Source organism: Camelina sativa, chromosome 10, assembly GCF_000633955.1.
Source record: "Camelina sativa cultivar DH55 chromosome 10, Cs, whole genome shotgun sequence".
In the NCBI taxonomy this organism is placed as follows: Eukaryota; Viridiplantae; Streptophyta; class Magnoliopsida; order Brassicales; family Brassicaceae; genus Camelina; species Camelina sativa.
The window spans coordinates 6,184,375-6,201,581 of NC_025694.1; the positions used below are offsets into that span (position 1 = coordinate 6,184,375).

Here is a 17,207-nt window from a genome sequence, read left to right on the forward strand (position 1 = left end):
ACTCGCCAAGAATCAAGAATGGACGGATCTTCATGGCAAAGCATTATATAATGTTTCATAAATTATTCAAGGAGGAAGGGTTGCAAAGCATGATATTGAAAAACTTCACTTTCTGATTCTGATTGATCAAAAATATCATCTTAACTATGCGATTAACATCAGCTTCGTCTTCTAATATACATCAAAATTTTATTAGCCTTTTGATAATTATAAATAAGCATATTTTAAACCTGGTCACTTGGTTTTATTATATGCATTGGACAACCACATACACAAATGGGCAAAATAGATATTTCAGAGATGTCGGTGATGCCGATGTACATTCATCAAAAGTCAAAAGCTACTTCAGGTTTAACTGTTGGGAAACTAAGAATTATCATTAGAGAGAAATTTCAAACAGCTTATATATTACGAGACGGCGAAATTCACAAGATCTAACATATTTAAGCATATCAAATGAGTAAACTTACTACAACTTGTTTTCCTAATCCTTAGGCTTATTCAGGCAAACCCATATATATACACAAACACGAGAGGTGGGTGGGGCTCATATTTTTTTAACACTGCATAAAACTATTCTTCTCCCTCAGCTTTAGGACCTAACTAATCCTCATTTCTGCATCTCCTCTGTTTTTGCAAACCTTCCTCGGATTCTTGGTTGACTGTCAGCAAGAGCCTTCCTGCAAGCATACTGCCACCATACCAAAAACAACCCAAAAACTCAGCTTCCAACAAAACAGAATCGAGATTGTATTATATATTTCCTAAACCATAAAAGCATTGTTTCAGGCCTTTACCTTGATTTTACGCCCGAAATTTCGCCTGCTTTTCTTGTTCCTGTATCGAGAAAGCTTCTCACGGCGCTCCTCAGAGGTGCAACTTATGATTATTCGATCCAACTGAGACTGAACAGGACCCACAGTTTTAGTACCAAGTGTCTGTCATAAAGCAAAACATCCACAAGTGATGAACATATACAAGAGATCTTTTGCCACCATCATAATCTCTATATGTTCATACGGGTCAGCAAAAGGTCACAACTTTCTCCAAAATATCGATGATTCAATAAGAAAGAGCACAGCCCAAATTCTTGCAGACACTAGTATAGATAAAAGAGTAGTGTTAATAATTTCAGTTCGAACCTGAATATCGCTATCGCTATAGGCTCTTCTCATCCCATAATCACCTGGAGGGAAATGAGGGAAGCTCTGAATCACTGCATCCTCTTGATGTGCCACATCTATTGAGCTCAGGTTCTCAGAGCTCACGCTCTTCGGAATTTGGACATCAGAGACGACTACGCTACTACTCTTCACAACATTGTCCATTTTTGCCATTAAAGAGATGTTCTTGATGTCTAACACCTCGGACAATGGAGACTCCATAGCTGATTTCACCAGAAGGTCCTGCTCACACTCGTAGAAAGCCTTGTCTATAAGCTGCTGGTCACTCTGCAACGACCCGAGATCACTGAGTTCAACAAGCTCTTGAGAGAGAGGATCAACAACTAGCATTGGTTCTTCAATGATCGGCTCAGGGGCTTTGAATAGGTCACTCTCTTCTCCGAAGTCAAACTCACATGCCTCAACAAGATTGTTCTGCTTCAAAACAATCATAGGAAGAATGAGCAAAACAGTACAAGAGAGAACCAAAACCAAGATCACAACTCAAAACTAGACTAAAAAACAGTGAGTTTTCTTTGATTTTATACACAAACACACACATATCTCTATAAGGTTGTAATCGTTTAAAAAGGGTAAGAGGAAAGGGAATCTTTCTTCTTCGTTACAGCCGTAGAGGAGTTTGATTGTAAGAAACTGAGGCAATATATCGACATCAGAACATGTAAAAGACAAAAACAAAACAAAAGTCTCAAAACAACACGGAATCTGATGGGTCGAAAACACACAAAATTTTGCTGTCAATCGTGTAAGGTAAGCTTATATAGTTCAAAGTCCAGCTTTGTATAAAGAGAAAAGTGTGATCCCCCTTATCACAAACCCCATGAAAAAAGGTCTTCTTTAAAATTACTTTTCCTCAAAACCTAAAATAAAGTATTGACTTTTTTCTTGGTTCTATCAAAGCATCAGCAGAAGAAGATTCCGTCTTTTCATCTGCCCAGAAAGACTCAATTTTTAGAAGCCAAAAAAACAGATTTGAGCTCAGCAAAAAGATCGCATCAAAGTTACCACAAAAACTTAAAAGAACAAAACTTTACCCACTAATCAGTGTTTTCCATCTAAATCACACTCCAAATTTTCTTCATTGACCAACGAAAGGGAGGAACTTAAACTTAACTCCACCAAAGATCAAGCACAACAGAGACAAGAAACCCAAAAACCAGAAGTTCAATTTCAAAATCAAATGCACTGACAAAAAAGTCAGGAAGTGAAATCAAACCAAAATTAAAAAAAAAAAAAGACAAACCATTTCATCAGAGAGCTTGTAGGGTTTGAAGAGGTCATCAAACTGGTGAATCTCAGGAGAAGAACTCTGCATGAATCGGAAAGCTAACCCAGTTTCAGCATACATTTCTTCGTTTCTTTATACTCCTCTCTTTGCTCTTTGATGATTAGAAGATTTTTGTTACCTGTAAGTAGAAATGAGTATTAAGCAGAGGAGAGTGAACACAAAAACCCAAAAGAATGAAAAAGAGAGGCCAAGTTGGGAATTTGGAGCATACCCTGAGGGAAAAGTTCTGTACTTTGGCCCCCTCCTCCTCTTGGCTGCCCCTATTGTAATGTTGAGAGGGCTGATAATGAAATTTTTATGTGTTAAGTAAAATTATTGGTGCACTGAATCCCATTTATAGATTTTACTTTCTTTAAAGTATTTTGGTGTAGAAATAAATGTTTAGCATGAAAGAGGCAAAAAAAAAAAAAAAAAATTAAATTCAATTAAGAATATACAAAATGTAACCCCCAACTATTTCAATATAGATATTTCTTAGGCTATGCACAACTTTTTAACTTTTCTGTTTTATATCTTTAAAATCTGGAATCGGTAACTCCGTCTGTTGAACTCCAATCTAAAGCTTTAGTGAAAATTGAAACTACATATAAAATATGTATGACCAGTTATTTCATATTTAAAGGACACATCTTAAGTATAAAAAGGGTTCATGAATCATATAACAGTTGTTTCATATGTAACGTTCCTTTCAAGTTGTAAAAGTTGTTGTAACAAGCAGTGGTTAATCAGTATATAAGAACAAAATTTGTTGGGATTAGATGACAAAACAGTTTTGCTTTTGTTAAATAATCAGTTCGAACTACACAAAATAGTAGTACTAGCATTAAGCAAGTATTAAACTAGCATTAAGTACTAGCATCAAACTACACATGTTTTAGTCTGGGTCGTGACTCTCTATAATGATATTTTCTTCACACCAATAAATCTCGAGATTAATAAACTTCTGAGTCTCTCTGACTGATGATGATACATGTATGATGAATCTTTAAATAATGGAAACAATTAATTCGTTCATAGAATACATTCTGGTTGTACTTTGTTACCAAATTCGTATAATCAATCAATTCTCTGATCTGCTTTATAAGCCTTAATGACCAAGAAGTGAGGTCCCGTGATGTCCTTTTTTTTTCAAGAATTAAATATGAGTTTTGAGGATATATATATATGACAAAACTGACATGTGAAAATTTTCAGAAATGGGTTCCGTACGAAAAGTATAATTTGTTTTTGGTGAACTAGTATAACTTAACGTTCAAAACACGTTTTTTCTTATGCTTTTCTTCTCCTTACAATTTTCAAAAACGCTTAACCTTGTTCAATATATTTCTTATGAAGTATACATTCAAGCTTGTCGGTTTAGTCTCATCAGTGTCTCACAATGGTGAACAAAGTTGGACCATGGGTTTAAGTTCGGTCAACTGGTTAAGGTATGTATGAATGTGTGCATCGTCGTTATAAGTGTGAGGACGATGGATTCTCTCTGAAACGTTGATAGATTTATAGAGGACGAGATGGCGAAGACGTAAACTCATTTTAGATCAAAACTCCCGTAAAATTCTTTTGTGCACATTCATCTTGTTTATTTCTGATGGTTTACTCTTCAATTTATCAAATTATGTTTTCTTATGTTCTTGTTTGATTCGATTTTATCTATGATTGGTTTGTGTTTATGAGATCATATATATGAGTTCATGTTCTCGTCTCAACATTTTTGTTTTGGATTCACTCATATAGTTTACTACTTTGTAACACGTGAAATATTAACACAAAAATTGGGGACCAACAATTGTTTAGTGTTGTTACATGAATTTGGAAATGAGAATTGACGTAAATCCATGGGTGGTCCAAATTTGATGACCATTATATTTTCTCACACACAAAGAAAAATAAAATGGACATCCCTTTGATTTAAGGTACCGAATATTTCATTTCGGCTATAGTTTATTTCTAAGTTTGTGTTTGCATTCTTTATTTTAATTTTAAAACTCAATAGTTATTGTTGCGCATGCAAGTGGACTTGTTTTTGTTTTGTTTTGTGTATGTGGCTTTCTATAGTCTGAGCCCCCAATATGTTTGGTCATGAATGCATTGTTTTTTTTCTCTCCAACATTGACATTTCCTATCAAATTGGCTATCTCTCTATATATGGTACATTGAAAGTATCACTATAGATTATGGAACCTTTTTGGCTTTTGTGATACCTCCTTTGATTGGATATCTTGTTCTTTAATTTGCCAATGCGCATGGCGGCGCCAATCAGCGAGGGTGTCCTACTACTATGTGTACACGCGCACGAAACAAATTGGGTTGCTTCCAAGCTTAGCTCGAACACTCTTCTCATCATCTCATGGATGGACTCAGGAAAATACTTGAATTTAGTAGTTTACAATATTAATGATGGTAATAGAAAAAACATCCGTATAATGTAACTTCAATGGTTTAATATAGTAAACTGTTCAGAAAAGCTTATAAAAGTGCTAAAAACCTACACTCCACCACGTTTTTGATATTACTACCACTGCGGCAATAATTTTTAAGGATATTTATTGTAGATCGATGGATACAACTAACTAAAGAATAACACATCAAAGATCTAAAGTTAGATTATAATCTGGTATAAAAAAAATTATAATTATGCATAAAGAAGAAAATGTGGGTCTACTGTGTTGTCTCTTTTATATAATTGAGAATTATATGTCTATGGGACAAGGACCACGTGTGACCAGTGTTCATCAAATCTAACTCACACTAAAAACAACTAATAAGTCCGTACCACAACAAGAATATTCCACCCACCAGCTACACCTCACCGGAGATTCTACCGTCTTATACTCGTGAAAACAACTTTTTGCTCTCACAGAAGCTATAGAAGTAATGCGCATAATGGTCGATTTCACTTAGACATGTACATTTAACCAATTATAAATTATGATTTTGTTTAATGTAACAATTTATTAGATATGCGGCATATGCCTATATGAGTGAAAAAGGAGAGCAAAACCATGCGCTCACTTTTCTCCAGAGAGAAGAATTCTAGATTTAAGTTGTTAACTTAAAATGAAAACATCATGACATTAAGCAAAAACCAGATCAAGTCTCAAGAATGTATATTTAACGAATCAACAACTGTCTTGAAATAAGCAAAAGGGGGAGATTTCATCTTGAAGCCATAACGAGATATAGGTTAGAATACAAAGCTGGCTTAAGAAAAGAAGAGTTGAATGACGATCAGTTAAACTTTGCATTAGAGAAGTCCATCCCAGGATTCTGAGCCATGAACTTCTTGAGCATATCTTGCTTCTCCATCTCATCACTCGTTGGGAGTCCCATCTGCTTCTGCCTTTGATCAAACTGTTACAACAAAAAAAAGAGAATCTCTGAGTCAATCTTGCAATATTAAAATCTAACAAAAAGAACTGGTCAAGAAGAAAAAGAAACGGATTAGCTTACCATCATCTTCTCAACGGTTGCACGAGTTTCAGGGTCTAGATCACCCAATTTGCTGCTCTCTGGTTCAACTTTCTGAGTGTCAATCTCAGGTTCACCTTTGACACAATACTTCCACCACTCCATCTGGTCTTGCTTTGTCAAGAGCACCGCTATCATCTTTTGATCCTCGATGTTCCAGAAGCAGTCATCAGGCTTGACAGGATGGAAGAATTCTCCATCAATGATTGGTTCTTGCCCTTTGAGACCAATTTTGATACGGTTCTTCTTGATTTCACAGGTCACAGACCGTGACTTAGTGCCTGCTGGCACCGGAACGTTAATCGTGACCTCTTGGAGATTCTGTGCCCATGAGTATTTCTCAAAATCAAGCCCATTGCCTTTGTTAGGAACTGCACCAAAACCAAAACGGGGCACATATGAAGTTAGTTTTGCAATAACAGAGACTAAAGTTGTAAAAATCTAAACTTTATCCAAGATCATAGTCTCTACAAGATCAATCAACGAATCAGGTTGTAAAGTTGAAACTAAGTGACAAGTCAAAACTAATTCATTCAACTATCCTAATTCAACCAAACAAAAAAAAAAAACAGAACCAAAGGTTAATCCAAGGCAGCTGAGGAAACAATACTTAATTCCAATCATAACCCTAAACCAAACTTATCACATTCAAGAAAGCAGAACTCGAAGGACTTACCAATGGTAGCCGATTCTTTTTTCTCCTCCTTCGGTTTCTCAACCTCCATTGGCTCCGAAAGAGCCAAGCTTTCCTTCTTGGGCTTCTCGACCTCCATGGGTTCCGTTGGCTTCAAGCTCTCCTTCTTTGGCTTCTCAACCTCCATGGGCTTCACAGTCACCTTCTCCAGCTTCTTCTTCTCCGTTTCCCTCAGCCTATCCTTCGCGGCCCTGACAGCAGCAGAGATCTCCTTCTCAGCCGTGTCTTTCTTGAGAAAGTTGCTCTCTTTCCCAATAAAGTCGAGAGCTTTCTCCAAAAACCCTAATGGGTTTGAAGGATCAAAGCTTGCACTAAACGGCACCATCGAGAGTCTCGCCTCCTCCATCTCAGAGATAATCGCCATTGGGTTGATTTCTTAAGCTAATAGGGTTTTGCTGTAAGTAGTAGAAATTGAAAATCAAGAGCAGTAGAATTGAGATTCTTGTGTCGTCAATGGGAGAAGAGCTTATGAATGTATTTATAGAGAAAAGCAAAATAGGGTTAAATGGAAAGTTCTAGAAGATACAGTCTCTTCAATTCCCTCTCGAATTCTAATTTTCCTTTTCCTCAAATTACTAATTTTCCTATTTATCATTTAAGTTAATAATCTATTTGTATAATAGCAATTCTCTAACAATAGACTAAAACAATTAAAAGCTCAAGATTTGTTTGTTTGTAGAAAAAAAGAAAAAGCTTAGGATTTGCTTTAAAATATCTTCTTAAAAGATTTGTTGAAATCTTGTTAAGAAATAATCTTAACATGATTGGAAATCTTTAAAAACTTTATATGATTTGAATAGCTATTAATTTACCTTTATCTTTAATAATTATTAATTTGATAGCAATGTGAATTTCAATTTAATATTTGAACACTTTAAAAATTGATAGATTTTAAGAAAAATGCATACATCAACAATCCTCTTAATGATACCTTGATTGGCAACTTGTAATTTTTTTTTGACTAAATCCCATATTTGGTCTCGTACGTGTCTCAATATATTATACATTTGGATCATGTATGTTGTTATTAATCAGTGTCACAAAAACTTAGGAAATTTGAATGTTAACAGACTGACAAACATCAGTCAGGGGGTGTAGCTCATATGGTAGAGCGCTCGCTTCGCATGGTTCATATGGTAGAGCGCTCATAGGTTCGATTCCCCGCACCTCCACTTTGCAAATACTCTTTTTACTTGCGTTTGGAAAATTTCTAAGGTTCTTTAGTTCTTCTTACACACGTGTAAATGTGTAATGTATATTCCTCATAATCGTTTTATTTTTGCTTGATCATATCTTCAATCTCCATGTATGTAGTGAGTTTAAGAAGTTGAGCATTTGAAAATAAGGCTATAAGATCAAACATTCATTCATGAACTGTTATAGATACAAACAAAGAAGACTGAGTGCAAACCAATCATCATACAACATTCCTTCTCAAAGAGAGAGAAAAAAAAAAGACAAAGAAAAGAAGAATGAATGATCAGGAAGAAGATAGGTTTGGCATGCAAATGCCAGAATCTGGACTGTGCTGTTCTTTCCAGATTTTACCAGTAACTCTAAGTTTAAGCTCTTTCCTGTCTCCGCCTGAGAAGAAGAGAGCCATGTTCCTTTGGATGATGAGACCATCGTTGCTGTCTCTTACTTTCCTGTGGCTGTCTCTGATGCTTCTTGGGGTTCCTTCCCATGTCAGCTTCCTCCCACTGCCTCCCACTTCTAAGCTGTAGCTGTAGCTCCGTGCATCTTCCTCGTCCCCCATGAATCTCAAGAACGCCATGTATACCGGACCCATCCCGAGCTGGAACGCTTCAAAATGGAGGCAGAAGTATTGCCCAAAGCAATGGAATACCTGAGCCCAGATAAAGAAACAAAAAGCAAAACTTGTCAGTTTTGATGCCATAAACACTAAAGAGAGCCATGTTTTCGTAGACAAAGAAGGATGTGCTCACAGTTAACATCCAAGTGGCGTTCTCCACTTCCCGCGGATTGGATTTGACGTAGCGATGGTTAAAAGTGGAACCAGCGTGCATGTCAACTTTGTGATCATCCCTGAGATGGGCAACAAGAAAAGGGATATCCCCAACGATACCACACTCTGAACCAGCATAAGGACAACTGTAAGGTCTGAAGTTACAGAGAGACTCATGCTTTAGCTTGCTGTAGTAAGGGAATATCTCAGGGCATCCAAGATTGTAATACTTGCAAGGCAGCTCAAGCGACTCAGCAACTTTCTCAAGAGCTAAACATCTAATATCTCCAAGTTCTTGTCTACAAGTGGGACACCGGTTATGCACCCTCACTTTACAGGTCGAGCACAACGTGTGTCCATTATGGCACTGCAACAACAACAACAAGAAAGAGAAATACTTCTAGATCAAGAACTTCCAATTTAGCTCCATAGTATATGATACAAGCAACATTAATGCTCTGGATTCCAAAATGCTAATACACAAGTGTATTCAAATTAGCAAAGCACAGAACACATAAAAAGCTAAATCGTTTCATAAGCTCCAAAGCAAAGGTACACAAGACACAAGAAGAGAGCAACATCACTTCAAAAGAGAAATCAATAGTGAAGCAACAATCAAAATCCGATTCAGAAAGAAAAACAACCAAAAAGAGTAAAAGTAAATTAACCTGATGGATAGGAGGGTACATAGAATAGGTACAGACAGGGCACTCAAGAAGCTCATAGATGCTAGTAGCCGGAGCAGTAGCAGTCGGGCCAACAATATTGGTAACAACGGCGGCAGCGGCGGCGTGAGTCTTGGTCGAAGAAAACTGGTAACTTTGGTGACCATTACCATTCTGATGGATCTCATTCCCGTTAGAAGAAACGCACTCCATACTCTCTGTCTCCATTACCCCACAAAATCAAAAAAGCCCTAAATTTTAGAAACCTAATTAGGTCTATTCCTCTTCTTCTTCTTCGTCTTCCTCAATTTTCAAGAATCTCGGAAAATGAAAAAAAGTTCCTTTCTTTCACCGCCGATTTTATCAAAAAAGAGAAAGAACAGTACTTTGCTTCCTTACCACTTTTGGGTATCTTTGAGAATGGATTCGTAAGACAAATCTGGAAAAACAAAACGAGAAAGAGAGAACAAAAAGGGAAAGAAGAAATAATCTGAATCTTTTAAGGGCAATCTCAAATAACCCTCTCTATCTCTCTCTCTCTCTCACTCTCTCTCTCTATCTCTCTCTCTCTCGTCACCGTTTCTGCAAAAGCTATGATTTTGTTTTTTTCGTTGGCCTCTTTGATCTCTGAAACTGAGAGAGAGATAGAGAGAGAAAGAGAAGAAGATGAGAGATCAAATCTGAGCCGTTCAGATGGTAAGGTTCGCTTTAATTCGAATTTGAATCTGACGGTTGCAATCACACTATCTGCCTATTTCTTTTTTCTTCAAAAAGGAAAAAATTGTATTTAACCCAACCAATAGGCTATAGCCATTTAGAGTAATTTACTAACTTGGTTTAAACTTCAAACTCAGTGCGGACGTAACCGATGATGTCCTTTCCACTAACGGAACCTTACTTTTACGGCAACGCCACATGGTATCTTTCCTATATTAATAGTTTTATAAGAAACGCTATCAAATGGTTCTATGGTCTAGCGGTTAGGACATTGGACTCTGAATCCAGTAACCCGAGTTCAATTCTCGGTAGAACCTTCAATTTTGTCTTTTTTTTTTTTTTTTATTCAAGTTTAATGCAAAATAAAAAAAATAAAAATCAAATGCAACTTCTTAACAAAAACGGCCACAACCCCACAGGTCGTCATTTATTAATTCCTACCAAGTGGAAACGACTTCTACACTCACACAAACAAAGATTTGGCGTCAACGTCAAAGTCTAGTTCAGTCCACAAAAAGCAGTGTGAAAAAGAGAAGCAAGAGAGGTTTGGATCATTCTCCAGAGAAAACATTCAGTTTCAGTAGGTTGATGAATATCCGAAGCCGGCTTTTCTTCCCATAAGTGATGAAAGCATCATCTGTCCCATATGTGTTTCCGATCCATCAGACCATCCATACTTCTCAAGCAACTGCGCCAAGAAGTTACCAACTTCGTAAGATATCCCTGACACCGATACAGCTATTGTCGCGTACCCTAGAATGCTCTTCAGGTAGCTGCCTCTAGGGTACTTCACATGAGCTTTGGCTATGGCAAGCGTGACGATGCATAATAGAGATGCTCCGAAAACTGACACGATTTTGTAGTCGTTGTTGTGTTTTTCGCTGAATGAGAAATAGTAGACTAAAGGTGGGAGTATTCCGACGATTATGAATGTTAAGATTGCCACTGATGCGTGAAGTGTGAAATTCTGTCTTCGTCCAAGGAGTTGCTTATATCGACCTTCCTCTTCTTCTCGACCGTTAGTCTGGTTTGTTCTTATGGGTTCCTCCTCTCTAAGCTCTTGGAGCTGCAATACAAGTTTCTCTGTAAGTTTCTTGAAACTGCAGGTAACACGATTTCATACATGTGTACGAAAGGTTTTATTGATCACTCACATTATGAATGATGAGAATAAGGCCCCCAAACAAGTTTGCAAGCCCCAAGACCAATATGTTCACTGCAGCACAACAACACATATACATGTTGGGATCTAGTTCCGGCAGCACAAAATGTGTTCTGTGTTTCACAAATGGAAACGGATAGTTCAGGCTAAGCAGTACTTACACATTGATGCACCAGAACCAGCGGCAGATGATATAACACCAAGGCTCGTGATGGCTTCTATTAGACCTCCGTATACAATGCTTTTCAAGATTTCCACTTTAAGTCCTCCAACAACTCCTCGTCTCATTAACGGTTCCCTTAGAGACCCTTCTTCCAGTACATTCCCTGGTGTAACATCAATTTCAGGATTTGCTGGACGGGCACTAACTCCTCTGTCACCCGTGTCCATTACACCTAAGCAGACGCAGAAAGTTAGCAAGGTATGAATGAGAATGACTACACAATACCATACATTAAGATTTTAATCTTCAAACAAAGGAGAGACAGAAACCGGTTTTATTTTATGTATTTGGTATTGAAGTTATGAATATGATTTTCCTCACGGCATTGTAAAGAGAAGAGAATTATAATTACCTGTTACTTTGGTCGGACTAATATCTGGTTTTCTTGTGTCAGAAGTGTCTTTTCCTTCAAACAGATGAGGGGCACCTTCTTCATGAAATGTGGTTTCTACTCTAAATCCGTCTGGTCCATTAGTCACTGTGTTTAGTATACTCATGCCATGAGATGGTTGAATCGGGGAGAGACGTCCTTTCTCTGATGTGTGGTTCCCGTCTGCAGGACTAGAACCATCATTGTCAATCATTTTCTGTGTTTGCTCCTCCGCCAAAGGAACCAGAAACTTCTGCCCGTCTCCAACAGTTGCTCCATTGTTGACAACTTTGCTTGTATCGTGTGAGTTTCCAACTGCCATCATATTAAGAAAATAATGCTGTAGTTTTTACAAGTCAAACGAGTAACGCAAAAGCTAAATAAGAGAAGAAGGATGGCCATCACGTTTTATATTTATTAAAAGTTGCTTCTCAACGCCCTCCGTTAAAATCTCAAACTACAAGACACGAACATGGGTTCCACTTTCTAAAAGAGTGACGTTGCATATATGTACCTTGAACTGTATGGGTGTCAACAGGATTTATATCTTGAGAAGCATTGATCCCTGACACACCTGCACAAAGTTGTTTTCGAAAGAATGCTTCAGAACCAAGGGTAAAATTGTAGATGAATATTCTTATCTCCATTTTAAGTGACATTTAAATGATTCATATACCTACTTATTATGATGACGATATTTCCTAGAATTTAATAGAGACTTCACCTTCTTTTCTCCTTCATATCCGGATCTACTGATGATAAACTACCATTTTTGTTTCATTAATTGTCATAATAAGAGAATGTTCCTACCTTGAATCGATGTGGCTGCATCACCCTGAACAAGAGCTGGGGCTTTTGAAGGGTTATTTGCAGTAGAGCCTGTCTGGTTACCACGCGGCCGATTAGCATCTGGGACGCTAGGGAATGCCCCACCTGACAACACAAAAGAATTACATTCAACTCTAATGCTAAAATGATACAAACCACCTTCAGCACCATAGTGAATACAAAAGGAAAGACATTGCAATTTTAATTCTGCTAGACACCAAATTAGCCACTGAAGTTTAGCAGACTGGAACCACTGTTTTGAAGTACGAACATAATGGAATGTCATACACTTGAATCGATGGATGACACTGACAAAGGAACCAAACAATACCTTGCTGAACAGCTGATCCTTTTTTGTTAAAGCCAAAAATTGAACTGAACCAATTGGAATCGCCTGTTACTTTCTCTTGAGGTTTTGGCTGAGTCGCTAACCCTTCGACACCTTCATGGGGAGGAATCGGCTTTGAAGCCACCCCTGCAATTTTTTCCCCACAAAAGGAAAGCATACTGTGAATACAAAAAGGGATGGGATCTGAAGTTCACTTTTCAAGTATCAAAGAAACTGTTACGGTACACTAGTCTAGTCTACCTGTGGAGCTAAATATGGTGAAACATGACAAGCACTTGAAAATAAATGATTCATGTGCAGGGAGGTTTTCACCACCATCCAGAGATGGCAAATTGTCTTCGGAATGAAGAAGAATAGGGTCATTGGAATGAGGCCCTCTGACGCGTTTTCGATCTCCCAGCTCCTGACGCATCTTCCGTTTTCTTCTTTTGAGGACAACCCTTTTGGTGATGCAAGAGTCGCAGTTTGGACAGTACAAATCATGCGTCTCTTGCTTATCCAGCACATTCTCCACATCATAATCTTCAACATCTTCGATGTCCAGCTCCTCCTCTATCACATTACCAGCGGGTTGATCAGCAGCATCACGGTCTTTAGAGAGATCACCATCTTGTACTACTTCTTCGATTTCACGAGATCTCTTGTTATCCTCAGAAGCTGAACCGTTGTCAGATCCTAACAGCTTCTTCTCCCCATTCAAGTGGTCAGCAGTTTGGGACTCAAGAGCATCAGTTTCTGCACCAGCAGCTGACTCAGAACCTAACGAAAGAACATCAAACAAGAATTAACAAGAAAACTCAACTGTACATATGAAGAGATACATCTCCAAACCAAACAACAACACTCAAATCTGAACTTAATTAATGTTTAAAACAGACAGAAGAGACATCTAAATCTTTAAAGAGATGTCATGAATAGTTGGTCCAAGAAAGCCTAACTAAACACTGGACTGACCTTCGGTGTCAAAACACAACAAAGATCCCTCTTTGTAGGTCCAATCGCAGTGACGACATTTCCAAATTCCTATATATATACAAACAACAAAACAAATGACTACTTACTTCACCACCACAAGCAACGTATCAGAAGATCTCTAACCTACACTAAATTCAGACTTAAAACCCCCAAATTGCAGGATTACTACTATACTAAAAAATACACAAATAATTCCAAACAATGTTTTAAAAATTTGAATAATTTCTTCAAAAAATTTCGCAATTAATAAGGAAACAAAAGCACATAATTAATCCAACCAAGTAGACAACAGATTCAGCTCAAAAAAAAAGTTGACTTAGTCGGAGATTAGGTACTAACCATGTTCTTCGTCAAAGAAGACGATGCAATTGTTCCCGTTATTGTTGTTGTGCTCCTCTTGAAACCCAATCTCAGTTTCTTTCTCCAAATTTCCCAGTCCGGTATGGTCACCGTCGCCGTTGCTGCGAAAATCTGGAGTCTCCTGAGTAGTAACATCACCGGAAAAGCTAGAGGAAGAGGAGGAGGAGGAGGAGCTGGTGCTGGTGTTGGTGGTGAAAGTACTACTGTCAACACTAGTATCAAGTCCCTTTCCATGACGAAATGTCTTCCTTTCCAAACCAACAACAATTTGTTCTTCTTCTTCTTCTACTTCCTCTGCTTCCACTTGTACGGGATTGTGCTTCTCTGTCCCGGTGGTGGGCACCGTGACTTCGGCGGCGGATCCCATCAGAAAGAGGAAGACAAATGAATGGCCAAAAGAAGGAGAAAGAGAGAGGGAGAGAGAGAGATCTGTCTCTTCTTGATAGGGTCGTCTCTGTCTCTTCTCTTCAATACAAACGGGATTTGTTAATTTCTCTGCTTATATAATAAACTAGTCGTAATAAATTAATGATGTGTTTGTTTCTTTAGTTTACTTGGTCGTTTGATCTGTACTGGTTCTTCATTAAGCAAAAGACTTTTCACGTGTTTTTTACTTCTTCCTTTCTTGGTCAATAGACTCAAGAGTACTGTAATATTGATTCTGTATTTACTGATTTTGGTTTTGTTATTTTTTTTTTTTTACCTCATTTTGGTTTTGTTAATTTTAACATAATGTTTTCTGTATTTACTGATTATACATTATAATATTAGTTTTTTTTAATAAAATGTAAAATTTATTCGAAAAAAACTGTTTCAGTGCAAACTATGGTTAAATGTTTGTTAGTGTTTCTGATTTTACATTTGTGGGGATTGCGAAGTATTATACTAATAGTATTAGACTATTAGTATATCTGTAGATAATGTTTTTTATATATCCTTCGAAGTTCGAACAGTAAAGTACAACAACAAATTAGTTGAAGATATTTATCAACTTAATTTTAGGGATTTATTGTCACATGGATGTGATGACAGTACGTGAGAGAGAGAGAGAGGGAGTGATGATACCGCATTCATATCACGACGACCTCACGTCCCAACTATATCCTTATCTCTTTGATTGATATCTGCGTATTAAATACTCTGAGGCCTGAGCTAGCTACATCAAAATCTTAGTTGACCAAGACAAAGTAAAAGATCGAACAGATACTATTCGACATAGACTAGAATTAACAACGCATTATTAGCACAATAATGTTTTGTTTACCAACCTGTACTGTACGTATCTTTGTTATTCTAATAACCGTGATACCATTCTAACATATAAGATATAGTATGATATTTTTAATTCAAAAATGTCAAATATACGGCTTCTCTCTATTAAGTATTAAACTCATACCATATATATTCTTCTTCTTTTTCTTAAGTTTTATCACGAGAACCGGAACGACGACGATGACCAAAAACATTGCAAGGAGAAGTACGAATTTCCAAGTTATTAGTACTATAATAAGTAATAACAAACAGCGACGCAAAATAAATAAAAAAGTTATCAGAAAAAAATGATGAAGATATTATGTATGACCAAATCTCCCGATTCCTAAAGTCTTAACTACTATCATCAATAATACCACTGCACCTAAGAAAATAAAACAAATAACCCCAAAATACGTTATAAACGTGGTTGATAGAATGACAGCACATGCATATGTGGTATTCAGACTTAACTAGAAAGAACCTACTCAATCCCTTTAATTAAACTAATTAATATATGTGTGTTTTATGACATGGGGTTTTATGTATATTGGAATCGTGTAAGAAATGTTGGTTAAATTTTAGGGTTTATCGGTGTTTTAGTACGTTTATAGAACTTAATTAGTAGTTTGATACACTTAGAGCATTTTTGTCACGATCCGCTCCCAAACCCTTTGGGACTACACTAGTTTTCTTACTAAAAGGTTATTTTTAAACACATCCATATAATAAAAATACTAAGTTACTCATATTTCCAGAAAATCCTTCCTTAATTAAAATAAAAACCTTAATGCAATATTTCAATAGTCTTGTTAAAAGAAAATAAAAGAATGTCATAAATAAAAAGAAATCCGAACGTAAAAGAAAGATAGAGAATAACCGGTAAAAATAATAAACCCAACGTTCCCAAAAACACACCACAAAGCAAGACGACTTGTGCAACTACTCGAGATTCTCACCGTGACCTGAAGAGAAAAGATTAGGGAGTGAGTAATTAATTACTCAGTGAGGTGGTCAACACTGCCCACCGAAACATAACCTCACAAATAGACTTTCACGCAACTTCCAAACACTAGCATAAAATCAGATAACAAGCATATAGCTTTCACTTGCGTGAAAAATTACGACATACCACCACAATTATTTTTCGTAATATATTAAGTATTTTACTTTGATTATAGATTTGGCCATTAACACTTTATATGGCTCCCAAACCTCATTCCTAGAAGACCACGGCCCGTAGCTCGATTCTTCCCGTACTGCTCGTCAGCGGTTTATGACCCATAATGAACCCGTCGGTTCATTACAGTCCAACATTCTCAATTCCCGTTTTTAATTATTTTCTTAATAATTTTCTCAACACAAAGACTAAAGTATGACGTAACACATTAACAAGCAACATGCATCTCACGTCCTCATATTACCATGGAGCAACCCTTACGACTTAAAACACTAATAATCTACATGCATCTCACGTAACCATATAACCATGCAACAAGCATTAAAACATTTAAATATTACTAATCTAACAACCTAGCAATCAACAATCAATAGTATCTAACTTCAAACTAACGCTTATCAGATGCACAAAAGTGTAAATGAGGTGTTATGAATCCGCAAATCCCTCCCCCACCTGATTGAAGACGACGAAACTAGGAATGGAGAAGTTGAAAGCGGCTAGCCTGAAACTTGTACAAGGAGAATACT

The 17,207-nt window shown here is 37.0% G+C and overlaps 4 protein-coding genes and 1 non-coding gene across 7 annotated transcripts; 1 reads left to right on the forward strand and 4 right to left on the reverse strand.

Moving 5' to 3' along the window:
* LOC104717434 (zinc finger protein HD1) lies at positions 380-2,795 on the reverse strand. Of its 2 annotated transcripts, none has more exons than XM_010434992.2 (5): positions 2,684-2,795; positions 2,428-2,590; positions 1,143-1,598; positions 798-905; positions 380-691 (listed from the first exon to the last, which is right to left on the reverse strand). In XM_010434992.2, the coding sequence occupies exons 2-5, from the start codon at positions 2,530-2,532 to the stop codon at positions 611-613; spliced, it is 750 nt and encodes a 249-aa protein (XP_010433294.1). In that variant the 5' UTR covers positions 2,533-2,590; positions 2,684-2,795; the 3' UTR covers positions 380-610. The 2 variants fall into 2 exon arrangements, with proteins under 2 accessions (XP_010433294.1, XP_010433293.1); XM_010434991.2 differs by having other exon boundaries at positions 389-691; positions 798-938.
* On the reverse strand, positions 5,565-7,078 carry LOC104717435 (protein BOBBER 2-like). Its single transcript, XM_010434993.2, has 3 exons — positions 6,617-7,078; positions 5,923-6,311; positions 5,565-5,823 (listed from the first exon to the last, which is right to left on the reverse strand). The coding sequence occupies exons 1-3, from the start codon at positions 6,996-6,998 to the stop codon at positions 5,701-5,703; spliced, it is 894 nt and encodes a 297-aa protein (XP_010433295.1). The 5' UTR covers positions 6,999-7,078; the 3' UTR covers positions 5,565-5,700.
* LOC109124569 (E3 ubiquitin-protein ligase SINAT4-like) lies at positions 7,977-9,921 on the reverse strand. The gene is made up of 3 exons (XM_010434994.2): positions 9,269-9,921; positions 8,581-8,967; positions 7,977-8,480 (listed from the first exon to the last, which is right to left on the reverse strand). The coding sequence occupies exons 1-3, from the start codon at positions 9,491-9,493 to the stop codon at positions 8,115-8,117; spliced, it is 978 nt and encodes a 325-aa protein (XP_010433296.1). The 5' UTR covers positions 9,494-9,921; the 3' UTR covers positions 7,977-8,114.
* On the forward strand, positions 10,228-10,299 carry TRNAQ-CUG. The gene has a single exon. It is a non-coding gene; the product is annotated as a tRNA-Gln (tRNA).
* LOC104717438 (membrane protein of ER body-like protein) lies at positions 10,355-14,740 on the reverse strand. Of its 2 annotated transcripts, XM_010434995.2 has the most exons (10): positions 14,229-14,740; positions 13,869-13,937; positions 13,155-13,673; positions 12,897-13,040; positions 12,548-12,670; positions 12,252-12,311; positions 11,720-12,052; positions 11,306-11,539; positions 11,137-11,198; positions 10,355-11,048 (listed from the first exon to the last, which is right to left on the reverse strand). In XM_010434995.2, the coding sequence occupies exons 1-10, from the start codon at positions 14,614-14,616 to the stop codon at positions 10,560-10,562; spliced, it is 2,421 nt and encodes an 806-aa protein (XP_010433297.1). In that variant the 5' UTR covers positions 14,617-14,740; the 3' UTR covers positions 10,355-10,559. The 2 variants fall into 2 exon arrangements, with proteins under 2 accessions (XP_010433297.1, XP_010433298.1); XM_010434996.2 differs by lacking the exon at positions 13,869-13,937 and having other exon boundaries at positions 14,229-14,739.